Genomic DNA, 21183 nt, shown 5'->3' on the forward strand with positions numbered 1-21183 from the left:
TATTTTAGCAGCTACAGTATATATCAGTGGGTTTTTTTTTTTTTTGGTTGGTTGGTTTTTTAATTGTTGGTGGTGGTTTCCCTCCCCCCCCCCCTTCTTCTCTCTCCTTGTTGACAGATTGCTGGTCCACCATTTTTTTGGAGGCTTTCTGAAAGGGCATTTGAGAATCAGCTTTTCAGTTTAATAAATGTGATTTCATTCTGGCTTTCAAGGACTCTTCAATGGCAGGGCCACTCTTTTTATTACTTGTTTTAGGGACAATTCACTGGGTCTGTGACCAGCCAGTAGATGTGTTTCCTCTAGGAATTGTATAAAGCCAGTCACAATTTATTAGGTACTATCTTACAGGAAACGCATCACCTATCTCATCTTAAGAGTTTTAAGCGGGGGGGGAAAAACACCCCAAAGTTCAGACCTTTCGGTATGCTGACACTAGTTTAGAGTTTGTTACCTGCTATAGCTTCACTATTTCTTCTTTTAGAATGATTCTTGAATTGCTTATTATTTACCTGGAAGAATATTGCCAGTGCTGTCAGAAAAGGGGAATGTAATGTTATTTCTTTTGTAAAGATAGTAGTGACTAGATTCTTTCTTGCTTTTCTGCTGTCCTGAGTTTGGAGAGAAAAAAGTTGAACCTAAGTCTCAATTCTATTGTTATATTTCTTTTTAAACCGGGATTTTAAAGATGCTTTTTGCATTCTGCTAAGTGCAGGCTTCCCCTGAAAAGTAGCAAAGTGGCCTGTTGGTATGTTATAACTGCAGGTAAGTGTTTTTTCTTACCCCTTGAAATATCTGTAACTGCTTAAAGTGGTGATCCTGCAGAAAGAATTAGGAGCAAAGGACCAAGCTCATTTTCCCTACCCTAGAAATCCTAGAGTGGATCACACTGGAGTTGATATGTTAGAAAAAGTCTGTGCAGTTGGAGGATGCTAGAAGGTGATCCTGTAAAGCCCTAGTGGCAAAATTGCTTGTTATTTAGGAAGCTTTCTAGTTCATTGCATACAGTTTAAGTTTTGATTTGTGCTCAATTCAATTTTTCTTTTTCCTATTTCAGACTGCCAATGGAAACGTGGAAGCAAAGGTGGTATGTTTCTACAGAAGAAGAGACATATCAAGTACACTTATTGTATTGGCAGATAAACATGCAAGTAAGCTTGTTTGTGTTCAAGTCACTTCTACGCAAAATTTCCAAACCTGGGTAGACCTTTGATACTGCAATTACAAGTACCAATAATATAAATTCAAAATTCCTTTCCCTGTATTTTTAAAGTCCTTCCCCTGTATTCATCTCCAATGAACTGCATTACTTGTTTGTCTGTGGGTGTGTTTTTTTGTTGTTGTTGTTGTTGTTGGCCTTATAAAAGCCCTGTGAAAAGTTAGTTGGTTTATGGGTTTATGGTTTGTTTATCATGATGGGAGGGATCAGCAGTTTTCAGTTAGGCCTGAATAAAGGTGTCTGGTTTTCTTTATTAAAAAGTGAATTTCATGATTTTTTTGGAGGAGGGTAAATAGCTTATTAGGAGTAACATAAGAAGGGGGGAATGTTATTTTTAATTGGTAGAGAAAAATAAACTTTAAACTTTCCTTCCAAGTAAATTAAATAGCCTCAACATAGGAAACCAACTTTAAACATCTGACTCGGTTAATAAAAATTTTCTTAAAAAACATTACTAATATTGAAATTTGAAGTTACATAGTTCTCCTCTGAACATGTTCGGTACATAAATTGTAAAAGCTACTACATTTTAGGACATCTGGTCTGTGTATGTGTGTGTATTCAGCTCATTCTGCTGGAGGAAGAATAATCTCTAGGCTGAATGGAGATTTGAAAACCCTGACTGTCTTGTACTCTAGCGTGTTTTTTTTTTTTTTTTAAAAACAGAAAGTAACTCCTGAAACTGAGCTATCATAAAATTCAAAAGATTATGCAACCTTACTTTGAGACTAAAACCTACTCCTTCGCATGTATGCATTGTGTAACTAAGTTCTCAGTTTTATTATTTTGCAGGATGCTCTTTTACCTTATGCTGTCATATACTCACTCCTCTGTCAAGCATATCAGATACACGTGAGATACCTAGCTGAGCAGAGATGGAAGTTTATTTTAAAACAAATGTAGCATTACAATTCCCTTCAATTAGAAAAACAGATTACAAATACTAGAAAGGGTGTGCAAAAAAGTAATAACATCTAAGTATAGATCAGATACTTGCCTCTATAAATCTATAAGGCAAGAAATTAGAGACACAGTTCCAAAAAAGCACATGAAACATCAGAGAAGCTGCTGTAGATGGGTGCATTCTAAATTCAATTAAAATGGTGTGAGCATGGTGCAATAATTACCTCTCTAGAGGAATATCCATCTCCAGGAGGATAAATAGTGCAACTTTAACGTGATGTTGGGCATTTTGTCTGGGATGCTTCCAGCCTGCTTGACTGTATTCTAATTGCTAGTGAGGATTAGATTTAGCTTCATTATACCTTCCTCTGCCAGTTTAGTGTCCCTGTCATCCTATCCTTGTGGGATAGACGTAGTACTAACATAGGTATAGACATAGTACTAACAACATTTACCAAAGCAGGTATGTTACAAAGGGATAGAAGTAAGCGGGTAGAGTTACTAAACTGACTTTGCTTGTTAATAATGAAGTATATGAGACTTAAGAGTTTAGATTGCCTAAATTTGGTAAAAAGCATGGATAGATAGTCATATCTTTCCTTGTAATTAAAGGCTTTCCTATAAGCACATAGATAAATGAAGGAGAAGCAACCAGATCTGGGTATGTCAAAATTTTTTTTAGGTAAAAAAGCGGCATTGTCTTCTAATATGCTTCTCAGTTTGCGCATGAATGGGCTATGATGTGTATGTAATATCAATCTACATAGTTGTGCTGCATGGGGATTAAATCAGATATATAGTTTTAACAATGAATAAAATGTCTGAATGTTTTCAGCACTGTAATGCCACTGGGGAAAAATGCAGCAAAACTAGCTCCTTACTGATCACTTTGAATATTTTCTCTTGTAGCTTTTATGTCCAAATAAGTCTCTATATTGCATTAGTAAAAACTATTCATTGGAAAACAATCATGTGGCACTGAGATGAGATTTGACTGTGTTGCAGAATTGTGGTAGCAGGTAAAGCTTTTTTGATATCTTAGTGCAGTAGTACTCATTTTATCCAAGAATCCTGAAGCGTAATAAAAGTTTTACCATAAACAACATGACTGTTAATTGCTTCATCTGTGTCTCACTTCAGTAGATTTAGTAAATTAAGCGGGTAGGAATGATTCAAAGAAATGCAATATTCAAGGCTGAAAAAAATCTTTCTTTGAACCCAAATAAAGGTACTTTGAACCTGAAAGGCCTGACCTTTTTTTGTGATAGGGATTTCTTTTTTTCATGCAAACAAATAATTCATTGTTCATTTTCCTATCTGTTTGAAAGGCAAGAATATACTTCTATAGAAGAATCTTATTAATAACGCCACCAGAAGAAAACTGCGGCTATCTTTTAGTGTAAACTTCATTAGTAACTAACTTTTTTCTGTATATTTCCTTTTGGTGCAGAATAAAATTGCCACTAAATGACTTCCATTTGTTTAGATGGCTGTGCGGTTGTGTGGCTCCCCTTCTTAAGGAGGGAGAAGAGAGAGCAAAATTATGCTTGTGGATAGCAGTTAGTTCTTTACTTTGGAAAAATCTACATCCTGCACGATATAATGACACTAAATTTTGTGGATATTAAGATTCTAGTAAAGATACTCACTACTGTCACTGACTTTGAGCTCGTTTCCGTAAAGTCTCCTGTTGCCTCATTTTGATGCATTTGCAGTAGATGTACGTATCTGCATCACTGATCTTTTAACTGCCTTTGTTCAGCTGATTAATGGAGCTTTCTGACTGCAGAGATTTCTGGATTCGCACACTCTTATGTCTAAGATGCCTTTATTTTAGACCTACTGTTGGGAGCAGTGCAGTGAGAAACAAATTTTGGGCAAGAACATGAAAATGATATATATAATGAAAATGAAACGGTGTGTGTATATGTATGTGTGTGTGTATATATATATATGCAAATATCTATTTTACAATAAATATTTCCCTCTCAAGATATGTTGTTAAATACATTGTGTTTTCCCATAACTCTCTGTAAAGAAGAAAAATGAGTTGGAAGCCACCTATTCTGTAGTTGGGAGACTGTAAATCAGTACCTGATGTATGCAACCTGATTCCTGGATTTGATCTGTGATCTTACTATTTTTATCATATGATATAAAGCTTGTCCGGGCCATCTTATAAATCTTAACGGCTGTGTAATGGCTTCTATACGTTGCTCGCACTTTTTATTCATAAGCCTCTTTAATCATCTCACAGATTATTCTAGGGTATTTCTCCAAAATGAACCTGCTTCACCAGGAGAAGACTACTCTTTAACCTGCTTGCACAAAAACTTTGCAGTAGTTTAAGATAGAATATTATATGAAAACAAAAGTGCAGGCAGAACTTGATGGAAGAAAAGAGCCCTATGACTTCTGTAGTTTCCTGCCTAAGCTGCTATTGGGTGCTGTGGTTGTGTGTGTGTTTATATGTGTATACACACACATATACATGCCTATATACATACTCACAAACATATAGTCCCACTTTGTAAATCAGTGAAGAAGTAGCTGGTGGTAGCTGGAGTACTGAGTAGTTAGTGCAAGCTGGGTAGCAGGAGTTGCTTTTGACAGGTTTATGGTTAGCTTTCAGCAGCTGGTGTTTGGGTGCCAGGCGTACATGGCAGCATGTTTGTGTAAGCGCCGAAGCTTCTAAAAATAAGCGTCTTGCAGCAGTAAGGTGTCATTATTCAATCAGTCTGTGAATTGCGCGAAGCCTTTGTGCCAAAACAGTTTCAGGTCTGTAAAGTTTTTGGTTTTTTCTTCCTCCAAATAACGCTGGCCGGCCGGATGCAGTTTGCCTGTAGCCTCAGGACTGAGTTCTAAGCCACTTTCCTCCCTCTGCCGTTTTCTCCCCACACCATACGTGTTGATCTAAGAAGAATGGAATTCGTTAATCCATTAATGACATTTTTGACTCTGTTTCTGAAAGGATGAAGGTGTGATTTCCCCTTCCAGGGGTAGGGTGGCAAGGAAAGAATACGCTAAACATCACCAATAGGGTCTGCTTGTCCTGCCCAGCGGTAGTGGCCGTGGCTGTGGCTGCTCGAGATGGTAACAAAAAGCCTTGGAAGGGATCGTCATGAGATGTCATCTTGATAACATGGCAAACTTCTCCTAAACTGTCGAAGTATAAGGATTTCTGTTTGTTAAAACTTCTGTCGTATTTCTTGTACCTGTGAATCAGTATCTAGCTTTTAGTAGAAAATAAATGAGGCTATGCGGCTTAACATAGACCATTAGAAATTAGATGTGGGAGAGGAACTCTGTTTTTATACGGTTAATTTCTTCAAATGCATGATTCCTACAACAGCCTTCTAAGCTGTTCAGTTGAGCTGTTAAATCACCAAGAGTTTAAGCTTCCTTCGCTACTGAAGGAACTGTTTGCAGGTCAGGGAAACACAGAAGTTGGCGCTACTGATATCTTGACCTCTTTATTTTTTCCTTTCCCTTTTTAAATGTTGTTGTTACTGATACCATGCTACCTAGTTCTTCTGTTACTGTACATTTTCCTGTCTCTTAGGCTGTACCTCTTGGTGAACTCTCTAAACCTAATTTCTTTATCATTCGCTTTTGCGTTCTTCTGAATTCTGCCCTGTGGTAACTTGTGGGACCCAGCACGTAGGCTGTGGAGAAAGGGCTGGTGCTCTGTGCCTCTGACATTGCAAAGAGCCCAGTCTGATCTGTATCAAATTGCTATTCTTTCCAGAGTCTAGCAAATATTGATGTTTAATTTGGTATCTCATATGCCCAGTCTTTCTGAATTACAATTTCTGCCTCTTGGGTTTCTCCTGCCAGTTCAATGTTTACTCTTTCTGGTTATTTTTCTCCGTTATATGTTAGTTTTCACGTGAGTCTTGCTATTTGTGTCCTACCTGCCTGTCTTTGTTTCCAGCAGAACATGATCTCTTTTTATGCTTTTTTTAAGTGCTATTAATAATAGTGCCATCAAATACCAAATAATACTTAATCTAACACACTCCTTGCAGCATTCCATTGGCTACTTCTGCAAAGCTGAAGTATTACTGTTTATATTAAGACTAAATGTTTAGTCTTAAATCTGCATGTGTGCATCTATCAAGCGGAGAGATTAATTTTCAAGTAAGACTTTATGAGTGTATTAAATGATTTGTTTAAGTCCTCATATACTGTTTCTACTGCGTTCCCTTGGCACTTATTCTGTAGCATGGTCATAAACGCAGGCAAGCTTGTTTGAAAAGATATATATATATATATTTTTTATTTATTTATTTTTGGGAGAAGGCTATGGCCGTTTATTTGTCGGGTGCCACTGTTCTCTAGAATAAAATCTACTTTGTTTAGAAAGTTTGAATAATTGAACTATATGAAGGTGAAGCCCAGGTGTGAGGAAGAGGCTGGCCTCAGGAGTTGGTCCAGCTCAACCCCGATGTGACTTAAATCTCGGCCGTATGTGCAGAGGCTATGGGTGATGTTATTGCTAGTTTTGTCAAAGCTGATCTTGCCTCGCTTCAGTGAGGCACCCAGGCCAGGACCCCATGCTGAATTCAACCCTGTGTTCTCTCCATCTTCATTTGCTTGAGAATGGGTTTGTCAGGTTCATTCTTCTTGGTACTAAATCATGTCTGTGAAAAAGAGGGAAGATACTTGTGTAGAGCTTGCTCTGTGTGTGTGTGTGTGTGTGTGTTGTTTTTTTTTTTTTTTTCTCTCTGAGAATATTTCTATTGCTGGCTTTGGGAACTGTGGCCATATGATGTGTATGGAGCGAGGGGGATGTTGTTTGTTACCTGTAGAAATAGCTGTCTTTTACAATGGATTGTGCCTTTTTATTTTGAAAGGCTGTGTATAGCAGAGCTGCCATAAGAAGAAAATGTGTGCTTCCCACCTTCCTTGTTTTGTTACAAAAGCTAAACATATAAATAAGACACCAGTTGGAAGATGCTCCTAGCTGAAGGTGATGCAGTTCCTGAGATTAGCTCAGTTTTGCTGGCTGGTTTCATCTTGTTTGTAGGTTTTATTGGCAAGTAGTGGTTGATATATTTAAAAAGAAGGTAATTTTTAAAAGCTTGAGGCTATTAAATATACTGAAGATATTTTAAGCCACTTCTTAGAGTCTCCCTCCAGTGTTACACAGTACCCTTGTCTCATTCTCCGAAAACTCTCCTAAGTGCAGGCTCACGTGAATGCCTTTGCATTTTTTGTGTCCATAGCTTTTTCAAACAAGCTACCTGGAAACTTGCTGACTTGTTTGTGGATTGCTGCTGGTATATTTGTAGGGTAGGTCAGCAGCCACAGTATTAATTTTCTACTAAAATAGAATTCATTTCAGTACCTAAATTGCAGAGCCGTGAAACTGGCACAAATGTAAATTCTGTGTTCTAGGAAAATATTAAAATGTTGCTGCTGTATGCTTAACAGCTTATGTGCTATAATAGCTATTGTATGTTGCAGTCTGCTTTAATTATGCTACTTGGGGGGGGGGGAAGGAGTCACCCCTTTTGGCATAATGGTGGACTGTTTATTACTGAATGCAATTTAGCACTTTATAAAATGCAGGTATCTTCTTTGTTTACTTTCTTTTGAGATAACTTTTAGGATTATAGGTAACCAATCTTAAAGGGTACATTGATCACAACTGCGCCTGTATCTGGAAAAATGTTTCTTGGCAACAACTGTTGAATGAAGCTGCAGGCATAGGTCTGCTCTTTGAGAGAATTGCTGAAGTAAAATTAGTTTTACTATTCACATGCAGGACTTTACGGCTCACTTCACCACAGTCTGGGAAACTTTTCCATGATTTTGGAAAATATAGTAACTGCCTTTATTTTTTAGGGAAGGGAAAAGTCTTTTTTTAGTTTGTTTGTTTTTGCAGTCCTTCATCACAGAGAAGCTTTGCTGCTTTCTTGGAGTATTTTGCCTGCAACTGCTTTATCTAGTGTAATTGAGAGGATACTTGTTAATGAACACAAAACATGAGGATAATTATTTCTTACTAGAAAGATGCCTAGAGATGCTTTGGATCAGTTGTGTATCAGTGCGGATGTGATTCCATATATTTACTCTGGCATTCATTTAAAAAACAGCTGAATGGGGACAGCATAGCTCCAAGTCAGAGATCAGGGATCCTGACTGCAGAATAGAGGAAGCTTTTGAAATGCAGCAGTCCTGCAGATGGTCGGATGCTTGTGGCCTGGTAGGGTAGGGTTGGTTACAAGACTGGCCTTAGGCAGTTGGTTGCCTTCCAGTTGATCTTGTGACTGGGATTTATGGGCTGTGGTTGGGGTGAACAGAATAAAGTACATTAAATGAAAGAACTAACCTTTTCAGTCAGCATTTCCTTCAGAGGCTGTTGAAGTCAGGGTGGGACAGTTTGTGGCTGTGATTCTTTTCTGGAAGAAGACTAGGATATAAGGTTGCTGATACCTGGCAAAGAGGAAAGACTTCACTTTTACTGCCTCATTCATTGTGCCTCAGCTTCTTCCTGATGAAGCTGATGGTGCAATGACAGTCTCGTAAGAAGAGCTCTTTTTAGAGTAGTTTGGCAGCAAATTTCGGTGTGACTTGCAGCTTGGTGAGCTAGTGTGACTTGTGCATACCTGGAAAGCTTTGATTCTGGTGATGACCAATTAGATAATTAGCGTATACCTTTTAAGTTATATCTGTAAATAATTCTAATTGTTCAGCTGACTGAAATATGAGGATTCAGATGAAGTTAGATTTCATCTGTGTATTGTGCCTGTTTGTTGTTTAGCAATGGGTTATGGAGCAGTGCGTTCTGTTTGGCCAAGAATCAATACTTGCTCTGTGTTCTTGATGTTAAATTTGTCTCTTGATAACTAGGAGAGATGGAAGAAGAGATGGAAAATCCAGAAATGGTTGATTTACCAGAGAAACAGAAGCATCAGCTGCGACACCGTGAATTGTTTCTCTCACGACAGCTGGAATCTCTGCCAGCCACACACATTAGGTAATGGCTATTTTCCTCCAATGCTCTTTATTCAAAACCCAAATGCCATTGTGGTTATTCAAGTACTCTTCAATGTAAGAATGAGTTTTGTGCAAAACTTCTCTAGTACCCTTTTGTATATTGCACAGACATTTAAGATGCAATTTTTTTTCCCTAAAATGTGATTTCTTTCTTTTTCAGAGGCAAATGCAGCGTTACTCTGTTAAATGAGACAGAATCCCTTAAGTCATATCTTGAGCGGGAGGTATGAACCCATTTTGTGAATTGTCAAGCTTGAACGGTTTATTTTGGCACAATTTATGATTGGTGGCTTTTCGCAAGTTTTGTAATCAGAAGGCTGCTCTTTTTCATTTCTTAGGTGTAATGGGCATTGATAATGGGAAGCTTTAGGCTCAATACCATTTTCTTTCTGATGTGACTCTAGCAGGAAAGACCTGTTGTATACATCCTTTTGACAGTGAGCGGTCTTTCATGCTGTAGAGGGAACCTTGCTGGCTCATAAGCGTGGCAGTCAGCAAGTTGAAAGTGGAGGCTCGTGCCCCTTGAGAGGGTGCAGGATGGGGTAACTGCAGCAAAGGCAGCAAGCCAGTGTGCTGTTGTTCTATATGTCTGCTTTCTCCTGAAATCTTGGAGATTTATGTTAAAATGGCTTAAGCTTGATCTCTCCTCAGAGATGAGGAACTTATTTACCTGTTTTTGAGCTCACTGATTCATAAATAAAAGATCTCTTTTATTAAAAGAAAACTGTTCAGGCTTCAAAATCTGAAACAAGGAGTAGCGTATGTACAGGTTATTAAAGGACTCCAAAATATTTGCTGGTAGTTCTTCGTGTACCACCACAGACGTTTAGATTCTTGAAAACCTGCTTGTCAGCTAATTTCTGACATCTGCTGAAATTTTAACAATCTGGCTCCTTAAAAGTACCTCAAACTGAACACTTGAAACTGAGATGTCTTGAACTGTTAATCACTATTCAGAAATTAAATCTTGTTTTACTTTTTCAGATATTTTTGTGATTTTTAAACATTGCAGTTGTGATCCTTCATTAATACATTTACATTTAATACCTTTAATTGTGGTTAGGCCTCTGTGGGCTGCCTGCTGGGTTAGACAGTCTTGGAATTTGATTTAAAAATCTGGGAGCTTTGCTTTTGGAGATTAGTAGCAATTTTTTTTATCAAACTTTATAATAATAACCAATTTTGGTATATTATTATTTGAGTACCTCTGCAAGCATTACATTTGTATCTGAGAACATTTAAATGTTGTACAAGAGAGAAATCTTGTAATTGAAAACAGTAGGATAACGGTCACTAACTGGCCTTTTAGAAACGAGGATAAAACAGGTCATTTTTGCAAAGTGCGCACCGTAGTCTGTCTCATAGTTGGGCCTTTTAAAATACATTTTTAACTTTCTTTAGTAGTCATTTAAGCATAAGATTAATCTGATGCTCTAGTTGAAGAGAATTTGAAACAAAGCATAGGGATTAAGCAGTCAGCCCTCTTTTCGGAATGTTAAACCGAAAACGCCTCGAACGTGCTCAGGGCTGCCAAATGGCAGTGCCTCAAGCAGGGGCCGTTGCATTCAGAAATGCTCGTTACCAGCTGCCAGCGTAGGATATGCCAATTTGAAAGCAAAAGCTAATCACGCTGAAATTAGTTTAGATTTACTAGCATGTAACTCTCGAGCAGCGTTCCTTCTTGGTAGCTCCCAAAACATTTTCCTTATCACCAATTTTACAGGTAGGTACATAGAGAATACCTACTGTCTTTCCGGTAGTCATGCAGCTGCTCAGCTGCAGATGTAGGGATGGAAGGAGAGTTCTTTTTCATCCTTTTGAACTATGAATACACAAGCTGAGTGGTGCGGGTTATTTTTAAACTGAGCAGGCACTTAGAGATTTCACAGAGTAAGAGAGTTTCCTGAATGTCTCCTGTCACTTAACACAGTACTTCACTGTGGTGCAAACTAACTTGGGACAGATGGTAAAGAAATTGAAGCTCAAAAACACAAATGTGCTTGGGTGGAGGGTAAAAAGACTAAGAAAAGGAGGTAGTTGTTGCCTGGTGAATTCATAGCAGTGGATGGTATTGTTCTGAACTGGTAACCCCTCCCCCTCCATTAATTCTCCCTTTGCTTTTAAAGTGTTTTTTAACATGGCTTCTGTCAAAAAAGTATAAGCAGTTCTAGGGAATCTATTGTTTGGTTTCTTGTACATCCTGACCAGTAAAAGTGGGTTTCCATCCCAAGGCTGTCTGCCTTGAAGGAAGCTCAACACTCGGACAGAAATTTTGGGGAGATATAAGCACAGCAAAATTACATTTGTATTGTCTCTGTTTTCTTCCTTCCACTGCCTCTCTGTCTTGCTCCTCCTCAAGTAGATTGCTTAGTTAAACTGGAGAGGAAGGAGGAGGGCAGCACTGACTGCTGTGCTTGGCAAAACTGGAGTTGTAAGAGGAAGAGTGAGGAATAGGAGGAAGGGAAAAAGGCAGCTGGAAAACCTGAATTTCCTGTAGATACCAAATTCCCAGGGAGATCAAGAGAAGGGCAGGAGCATGAGATTTCCCTATTCTGCAGGAAGTTATTTCATATGTACCCTTCTGTTTTACTGCCCTGTTAAGATATATGCAGAGGCTTGTGTGAAATTTGCCTGCTGGGTAGATGTCTGGCATTTCTGTTCCTTTTGCCCCCCCCCCCCCCCCCAAAAAAAAAAAAAAAAAAAAAAAACGCTACATAGTTGAAACATATTCACCCATCACCCCCAAGTGACTTTGTGAAAGTAAGGTTGCAGACTGTAATGACCTAGCCACTAATTCTGTATGGTGCTTTCACTTTGAGCCAATTTTTCTGCGATTTCTTATTGGCTTTGGCTCTTGGCTATAGCTACTGGTGGCTTAGGGGCTTGGGTAGGGAAGCTCTGGATGTGTCTGTATAACGCTTTGGAGAAGTAGAAAGTCATGGTTTAATTTTAACTTTTGGCAGGTCGTTTTGATTTTTTCCAAACATGTAGAATGTTTTCTGGGATCTGAAATTTAAACAGAAAACTCTTCTTCTTCTTCTTCACTGTTTCAATAGCCACATACACAGTTTTGACAGCTAAAATGAGTTTGGAGGTTTTTGAAGACCCATGCTATTTTGTGAATATCGCTGCTCTTGTGAAACTCTTCTGAAAAGTGTCATGTGGGATTCTTGTCACTTAGTGCTGGTCAAGAGCTCCCTTGCCCTTTGGTGTATACAAGGAACTGCTCTGTTCCTTAGGCGATAGTTTGCATTGACACTAAACTGGCATTTATTGACGTTTTCAGAAATCCGACTCTGTTTCCATCAGCTGAATTTTATGTTGCTGTGGAGGAAGATGGTAGTGGTATTGTGTTACAACTGGGGCCTGTGGTCTTTCCTTTACCCACACTTGAGCCAAAACTGATCTGGACAAGGTACAAAGAGATTATCTGAGACCAGTAGAGAAGGATGGGTTTTATTCTGTAGAAAGTCCATTCTTTCCCCTCTGTTCCCTTGCTCCTGCCTCCAAAAAGGGGTGGGGAAAAATGGCAATCAGAAACCATCCTGTGATTCTCATTAGCCCGCTAAATACACAGTAAGAATGTAGAAAGGAGATACAGTCAAATATTTTTTGACAGTCAAATATTGTAGGAGGAAATCCCTGCCCAGTGAATGGTTTTCCCTGTCCAACAAAGGCTGTGTTAAGAAACTGACTGCGAATCTGGCCTTCCTCGGAGCCCGTAGTATGATCATACTACAGTATTTGGTTTGTATATTTGCTGGGCAATGTGCCTGAAAAGCATTACTATTGCACTGCATATACTTTGTCCTACAGTTAGGTATTTTGGAGCTGGAACAAATAAAACACTCACTATATTTATGATGTGGAAGCATGCAAGACAGAACCTCTTTCTATATTTTATTTATGCAACAAAACATCCTCAAAATACTATAGTATCTTGAACTTTGCGTGTGTCAGGGAGCAAGAGACCCAGATTTTCTTACGCAGCTGTAATATAAATGAACTTTCGTCTACTCTGAAGCTCCCTTCTGTTGTCAGGTTGATGTAAATTGACCCTGATGCCTGTGGGAGTTGGATCCAATGCTGTCAAGAAAGTCATTCATTTAGGATGAAACCCTATGGTCCACCACCCGCCTCAAAAGCCTCAAGCTGATGTGACTGCGTGTTAGAACAGTATGCTGCCAAGTGTTAGTTATGACTTTTATCCTGTTATCATGCTATAATGTGAGATTGTCCCTACCCCTGAAGCTAAAGCTTTCAGTCTAGGGAAATGGGATGTTTTCTGCTGGAGGAGATCAGGGTAGGTTCCTCTTCTGCCTTGTACTGTGCTCTGTAGGTGACATCTTTTCATGCGGTGTTTTCTCAAGTAGCAAAGCAGGTTTGGCTGGCTGGCTGTTTTTTTCCGTTCATAGACATTGATCTCTCCTCTGAGAAATGGTGTGACTTTATTAAGTTGCAGCAGAAAGTATAGAGCTACCATGTTTAGCATTCTTCAACTCTGTAACTGGAAGCAAGATGCAATAGACATTTAGGGAAAACATGGGAGACCTTACCATTCTGGCATCAGTCTTAGGTGGGCGTGTGCAATGAGCAGGGCTGTGAAAGCAGAAGTAATATGCAGCTTTGAATCTCTAGCCTGCAGAAATTTTTGCCACTTTATTGGAGAAAGTAGCAGTGGTGGTTCTTTTCTCAGGCTTTGTGTGAGTGACTGGGAGATTCTTTTTCTCTGGCCTCTTCTTCATGGAGATAACCAGGGCTTGAAATGGTGGTTTTTGTCCACCTGGTAATTTTTGTTTCTTGCTGTTGGCATGAAAATATGGGGAAGGGAAATTGAGGTGAGGATGGAATGAGAGGTACTTAAGCAGAGTACTGACGTAGAGCCAGAAGCTTGAGATGTGAAAAATAGCATCTCCTGTGTTTCTACCCAGAAACATTCCTTCTTCCCAGTGGTGGTGTTATTGTGAACAGAGGTTATGATGGGCTTGTTGTTTCATGTCCTAGCAGAGTTCTCTTCCTGCCCCAGATCCCACGCTATCCTTTCATAGAAGTACATGGGCTCTGATGTGTCACTTAACTATAGCTAAGTACTTATCTGTGCATAAAAGTTTAATCACTTATACCACATAGTTAAGGAGTTATAATTGTGGTGGTTTTCCTCCACCGCCCTGGCTGGTCACTGTTATTCCAGTATGAACTGTTATTTTACATGCTTGCTCAGGTGACAGAAGCCAAATAGCCTTTTTAGCCTTTCTCTCATTGACTTAGATAAAGGCAACAAATTACGCTATGGCCACCAGCAGCTAGTTAGTGCTGCTGCCAAATTTACTACCCCTCTTCCTCCCCCAGTAAACAGTAGAAGGACATATGGCAATTTAAGCTTAAATGGTGGTGGACAACAAGTTGGACAAGGGTCAGTGGTACGTCCTTGCGACAAGGAAGGTGAGCTGCATCCTGGTCTTCATTAGCAAGAGTATAGTCAGCAGGCTGAGGGAAAGGATCCTTCCCCTTTATTCATTACTTGTGAGAGCATGTCTGGAGTGCCATTTCCCTCTTGGGTCGCCCAACACATGATAAGCGCTGACACACTGAAGTGAGTCCAGCATAGGCCACCAAGATTGTCTGGGGCATTTTGTTAGTATAGCTATAACAATTTGAAGTTATGCTTTAATTTTATCAGCGTTTCTGTGCAGATAAGTCACTAGCATCTCTTTACTGCTATTTTGGTATATGAGAAAGTGCAATTGTGTATTCTAAAACAGCTGGTATTAGTAAGAATTATCTTCTGGCCCTCCTGATGCAAGGCCCTGTTTGTGCAAGAGAAGCTGTGCTCACTTCAAAGAATTTATATTAAGGGAACTGCTGTTTTTGAGGACAGCTGTTATACTTTCAACGTGAAAGAAAGTGACAGAATTTAAGGTTGGGTTTTAAAACTGGTGCTTTATTTATTGTTTATTCACCTGATTTTTAAATTGTATATACAGGTAGCAAAACTAAACTTGAAAGCTTGCTAGTATGCCTGCAGAGCTTAACATAAAAGCTAATAATACTGTTATGCTTTCTTGTTCTTGTTTTATTTTTAGGATTTCTTCTTTTATTCACTAGTATATGATCCTCAGCAAAAGACCCTACTTGCTGATAAAGGAGAAATTCGAGTTGGAAACAGATACCAAGCAGACATAACAGACTTATTAAAAGAGGGTAATTTCCATGATTTATTTAGAGTTGTCAATCGACCATGTCAAATATGGCCACTTTTCATGTGTGCAGCCTGCATGGGTATGGGTGATGGAGGTTCCCATCTCCAGATCATGTGTAGAGTGATGGCCTGGTTTGTTAGTGACTGAAACAGTTGCCCACTGAAGGCAATTAGTTATGTCTCAAACCAGTCTCGAAGTGGGCGTTTGTCCAGGTCATAAAAGTTGTTGAAACCAATTGAATTAATTGGTTCTCTCAGAGTTTGTGATCTTTTTAGTAAGACATTTCAGGATTTCCATGGGAAGCACAAATTTTCATCGCATCTGTAAAGCCTTTTGTTTTTAATCAAGCCTCACTTCCCTATAAGGGCCCCTCCCAAATTATTACCAATTACATGCTGTCTCTCCTCATCAATTTGCCCATTACCGCTGGGGGCCTTTTCCTACGAGCCCTCTCCCTAGCTGTTAGTCTTGGCTGCCAGCCTAGACTTCTCACCTGCAGAACAGGCAGGAAGAAGAATTTGCTGAGACCCTGTCCTGCCCCTGCTACATCATGGAGCAGGAGGAGCATGAGGACCCTGGCCCAAGGAACAGGCAGGCAAATAGTAACTTATTTTGGATTTGTCATTGCACTGGCCTACAGATCCAGAAGTTTGTGTGTGTGTAAAACGTGAGAGAGATGGGAATAGTCGCTCCTTTTGGAGACCCATGTGATGCACAGAGAAACGTCTGCCACTCTCCCCTTCCCAAAGTAGAAGGGATTGCAGACCACATCAGAAAGATCTTCACCGAATGTTCTCCGTGGGCAGAGATGTGAAAGTAACAAGGCACTTCCATCTTTGCTTAGGAGCTTTGTTGATACTGTTGGCCTAATGTTAGAAAAGGCAGACGGATTGGTCAGGACTTTTGTTTAATTTGCCTGTGAAGCTGGTATTTATTCAGCAACTGGGCTCGCCTCCTGAGTGAGGATGAACTAATTTGAAAGGCATTCCCTTCCTCAGCAGGCCAAGACTGGGCTTGGGAGAAAGATAATCTCCAGATGTTTTAAAGGGAGACGGTATTTTGGTTTGTGTAGAGGCAGGCTCTTTTGCTTCTATTTTCCTGACATGAGTTTCCCCTTAGAAAGTGTGCTGACACAGTTCAACCAGCTACTCTTTGCCTGCTCAGAGCAGCTGGGAATGTCTCTCTCTGGAACTGCTGCAAGACAGAGGGAAGAGAGAGAAGCTGGGGAGAGGGGTTGACAAGAAACTTTCTTGTTCAGAGAAAGACATACTCTGTTTCCCATTAGATGTGCCCTTTGAAACCAGTTCTTGAGGATCTGATTGATGCAGATGAGCTGGGTTGCTCTGTCTGTCCAGCTGCTAGGTATAGCCGATACTGTCACAGACAAATGGGTGAATGAAACTTCAATTTCTGCTGCCTGTAAGGCAGGGAATCCGAGATGGTTCGGCAGTTGTGTTATTGTGAGATAGAATATTTAGAAAATACTTCTATTTTGAAACAGTCATGCCAAACTTTTCTAACTTGCTTTTCAACCAGGTGAGGATGATGGAAGAGACCAGTCGAAACTTGAAACAAAAGTTTGGGAAGCCTTTAACCCGCTAGTAGACAAGCAGATAGACCAGTTCTTGGTGGTAGCGCGGTAAGAGCATTTCACCTCTTTGAATAAGTACATTTTAGTAGTGCTTCTTCTCCTAGAGCTTTTGCTTTTTATGCTTTACTAGTGTGAAAGTTAGTTTTGGTCCTTGATTCATATGCTCTGTTTTGAAATGATGGATGTTTTACATGCTTTGCTGGGATTTACATGACTCTGCGAACAGCTACACAGATTTATGTCTTACAGTTAATAACTTTCATAAAATAAAAGCAAATGACATAAAACGTTATTCTGTAACGGGTGAGGTTTTTCAAGTACTTTGGCCAATGTGCGCAAGACTTCCGTCAAATAAATTATTGATGGTTCATTGCTTTGCTCATTTTCTCCCTTTAAGTCAATGACTTTTCGACATCCAATAATAATTTGCCTAGATAAGATGTCTCATAAAACATTTTTGATGGAGTCTGCCTGTTTTCTAATGCCTAGGTTCAAGTAGGTAGGTCCAATGAAGTAAAGCCTGCAAGTCTCTCTAGATGTTAGATGATGAAATGTGTGGCGGGGTTTTTGGTGTTTCTGTTGTTGTTGGCAGCCCAAAGCAATCTTTGTCCATCAAGTTCTTTCTGCTTTTTAAAGTGTTATTGAACTTCTACCCTGTTGTGCATTTATATGAACAGAAGCATGTACTAAATTTTAGGCTTCCATTGCAACCTGTGACTGAATAATTCTAACCATGAAAGAAGAGCGGTAATGCTCTTCAAATTCTTAACTGTGTGTGTTAGGCAAGTTTTTTAGACTGTCTGAAAGTGTGGGAGGAAAGCAGTATGAGATGGATAACTGGGCCCATTGGTGTATTTAGTGTAGAGGCAGGCTAATGTTGGAAAGAGGTAGGATGGGAGTGCAGAATTATAAGCTACTAGTAATATCTGGCTGGCTAGTCTTGACAATTCTGCTTCTTGGCCATGGAATCTGATAGTTGTGGACCCTGCCTCGCAGAGCAGCTTTCTTTAGCCCTGAAGAGCAGAGACTTAAGTCTACTTGTCAAATACTCTGTTGAATTGGGCCGAGGTTCTTTTGGACATCTAGTTCTTGACTTTTCCTCTTGAGTCATTATGTTGAATTTTCTCCATGGCCTATTGTGGGGTAAGGGTAAGTTAACGGGATGCTCTCTAAAGAGGCAACGCTAGAGCTTATCTGCAAGAATTTGTTCAGACAGAGCACTCTACTTCTGATTGAAAAAGTTGGATGATGCCACAAGAGTGCATTTATCAAAGAGTAGTAAATGCATTCAACATGCTGAATGATATGGACTGGAGGGAAATACTAGAGAAAAAAATGTATTAAAGAAATGATAGAGGAGTGAAATGCAATATTTTAAGGGCACAAGATGAGAAATACGTGTACTCAGAAACGCACAACAAAATTGATTTTTCCTATGTAGTCTGAAGATCAGACTTGCCATTATTATAAATTTTGTCCAGCTAATCTGTTTTGAGGAACTTTAAAGGTTTGTACGGCTGCTTGATTGTTGTGTTGAGTTCCATAACAGGGAACCAAGAATGAAACTTGGTTAGTTAAGACAAAAATGTTAACTGCTGTCTAGATTGAAGAAAATCTCATAGTTAAAATCACTTTGCACATTTTTGCCTTTAGTTAAATTGGTCGTCTTTTTATTGTTTGGTCTTATTGTTTTAAGATTCATTTAAAAAAAATCCTTTGTGTTATGGCTACACCAAGGAATCACCATAAAATTTCACTCTTGGAAGTTCCACTGTGCTGCTTACACTGTATATTGCTGTTTCCCTTGACCTGCACCAACAGTAGAGTGAAACTTGCTGAATCAGCTGATTTATGTACAACAGATTATTCCAGTTGATCAGGTGAACATAGGGAAATGGATGATGTCCACCAGCGTGGTGGAGCAAACAGATAAAAGGAGTGATGGGGAGAGCTGGGAGTAACTCTAGCCAAGGAGATTCCTGCTTCTTATGAGTCCCTTCTTGACAGGAGTGCAGTTTTGTAAGTGTTTCTAATGAAGTGAAGTACAGGACACCACCAAAACGCTGAGAACTTCTCTTTTGTTTGCTGGGTTAACTTTCAGTGGGATTGATTCAAATTGCCCCTCAGTCACGTGGTCCTCTGGTATCAGTGACGAGAGGACCTAGCAGGAAGTAAGAGGGTGGAAGCACCCCCCGCCCCGGTGGATGGGGGTTAGCACGGGGGTCGCTTCAGAGTGACCACGGAGCTGCTTTGTGATGGGGCGTGCGTAGGCGCTTGGCAGTGAAGCTGTTCTAGGTAGCTCTGGCTGTTCACTGCTATCCGCTTGGTGTGCTGGCACAGCTGCTTGTGGATGCATGCTGTAAACAGAGTCCCTGAGAAGATTGGTATAAAGATTGCTTTTGTTCAGAATCAGCAAGGCGGTCCAGTTTATAATTAGACCCTACAAAAAGAAGTATCAGCTCAGCTAAAGCTAGGGAGGGCAAGCTTTGAGGCAGGGGTGGGGTGAGTGGCTGGAAGCATAGCTCTCCAGGAGGCTGCAAAGGGGTATCTGGTTGGGAACATGGATCCCATGGGGAAGGTCAAGAGATTTTCAGCCAAAAATACGTATTTGATGATAATTACTACTTTTCCTGCTCCTGCGCTGTTTGTCGCTGGAGTTTGTTCCTCTCCACACTGTGAACTAGTTTGGGGAAGTGATCTGACGGGGGGGGGGAAAAAGACTTTTTCTGTTGTGGTTGCTGGGGCAGGGGCGTTCTCTGCTGCGAGTCACTGTGCAGGAGCGCAAGTGCTTCCCCCCAGGCAGTGCAACGAGCAGTGAGGGGAGCAGGGGTTACTTGAACTGGTGTTCCGATTGAAAAATTCTCAGATTACTTTCTTTAGGGCTAAAATGAGAGGCTTGGGGATTGCAGGCACAAGGAGCTGCAGTGACTGCCACTGAGAAGTACTTGAGAATTTCTGTAATGTCTTTCCCTTTCTTCAGTGCAAGCCTGTTGTAAATGCAGGCTATATGGGGTGTGTGTGTGTGTGTATATTATATGAATATTATATTATACTTTTAAAATAAAGAACTGTTTTAATTTGTCTGAAACGTTTAGAAAAATGATTGGATTGCTGCATTTCTCCTTTCCATCTGGTCTTGGCATCTGTCTCTGTACCTTCGGACAACCAAGCACTACTCTTGCTTTTGTGGAAAAGGTTTTGCCATTCATAAAGTTTGATTAAGATCAGTTTCTGTTAAACCTTATTTCAGGGAGCCTCTGAGAGGTAGGGAATGAGAGAGTTCAAAACCACTCATTTGTGATTCTTGAGTCTTTCACCATTTCCCCTCCTACGCCTAAGCCTATTTGGCCATATGAACTAAGTAGAGTAAAGCATTCATAATAACAAACCACATCTGAGGAAAATGGTCTCTGGCTCAGAACTAGAGCCAAACCATATAATCTCATTACTGACAAATGGAGTCTGCTAATGTCAAGAAGTGTTGGTTGGGTGTTTATATTTATGCTTGTTTTGCATGCAAAGTTAATGCTCTGTTTAATATCTTTCAGGTCTGTTGGTACATTTGCCCGAGCACTAGATTGCAGTAGTTCTGTCAGACAGCCAAGTTTGCACATGAGTGCTGCAGCAGCCTCTAGGGACATCACGCTGGTAAGATTTTTAAGAGGATCTTAAGTTCCTGAAAGGAGGTGTAGCACGTTCACCTCTGCAATAGCAGCTGGCAAAAGTAGAGGGGCAGATGGGCTGTAATTGTGGCCTACTGTGGTTTAGATACTGTCTTTGTAAAGGAATCCTTTATTTACATTTGAAATGACTTTATCTGGCCTTGTGACTACTATGATCCATCATGGATAGTTTTACCGGAATTTTTAGTTTCATTAAGATGTCTTGACCGCATGCCACCCAGCCCATCTCCTCCATGGGCTTAGTGGCTGTCTTGAAAAGAATGTGAATGATTATTTGCCTGTCTGCAATGTTAAAATGTCGGAATGTCACTTCTCATCACTTCCCCAACACCACGAACTGTCACTGGCACCCTTGGGCAAGAGCATCTGGGGAAAAAGTTTGCAGTCAGATAAGAAGTCTAAGTTGAGCTAGTTCTTCTATGAGCTTCGTTTTAAAGTGTCTAACGAGTGGTGATTGATATTGTTAATATTTTATAATCATAAATGATTATGAGTAGGCAGAGGAAAGGCAAAACTTAAACTTCTGTGCTAGAGAGTTTAATGGAAATGTGAATAAAATTCATGAAGTCTCCAGAGTACTGTTAT

The 21183-nt window shown here is 39.9% G+C and overlaps 1 protein-coding gene across 3 annotated transcripts in view; it reads left to right on the plus strand.

Moving 5' to 3' along the window:
• The window catches only part of MTA1 (metastasis associated 1), a 93037-nt gene that overhangs the window by 21771 nt on the left and 50083 nt on the right, over nucleotides 1-21183 (plus strand). For all 3 annotated transcript variants that reach the window (XM_068952028.1, XM_068952030.1, XM_068952031.1), the window contains exons 3-8: nucleotides 1055-1148; nucleotides 8978-9104; nucleotides 9285-9348; nucleotides 15208-15325; nucleotides 16861-16963; nucleotides 20464-20563. In XM_068952028.1, coding sequence (XP_068808129.1) covers nucleotides 1055-1148; nucleotides 8978-9104; nucleotides 9285-9348; nucleotides 15208-15325; nucleotides 16861-16963; nucleotides 20464-20563 — 606 coding nt within the window. The remainder of the gene's footprint in view (nucleotides 1-1054; nucleotides 1149-8977; nucleotides 9105-9284; nucleotides 9349-15207; nucleotides 15326-16860; nucleotides 16964-20463; nucleotides 20564-21183) is intronic.

The sequence above is a fragment of the Struthio camelus genome, chromosome 8, assembly GCF_040807025.1.
Source record: "Struthio camelus isolate bStrCam1 chromosome 8, bStrCam1.hap1, whole genome shotgun sequence".
Taxonomy (NCBI): Eukaryota; Metazoa; Chordata; class Aves; order Struthioniformes; family Struthionidae; genus Struthio; species Struthio camelus.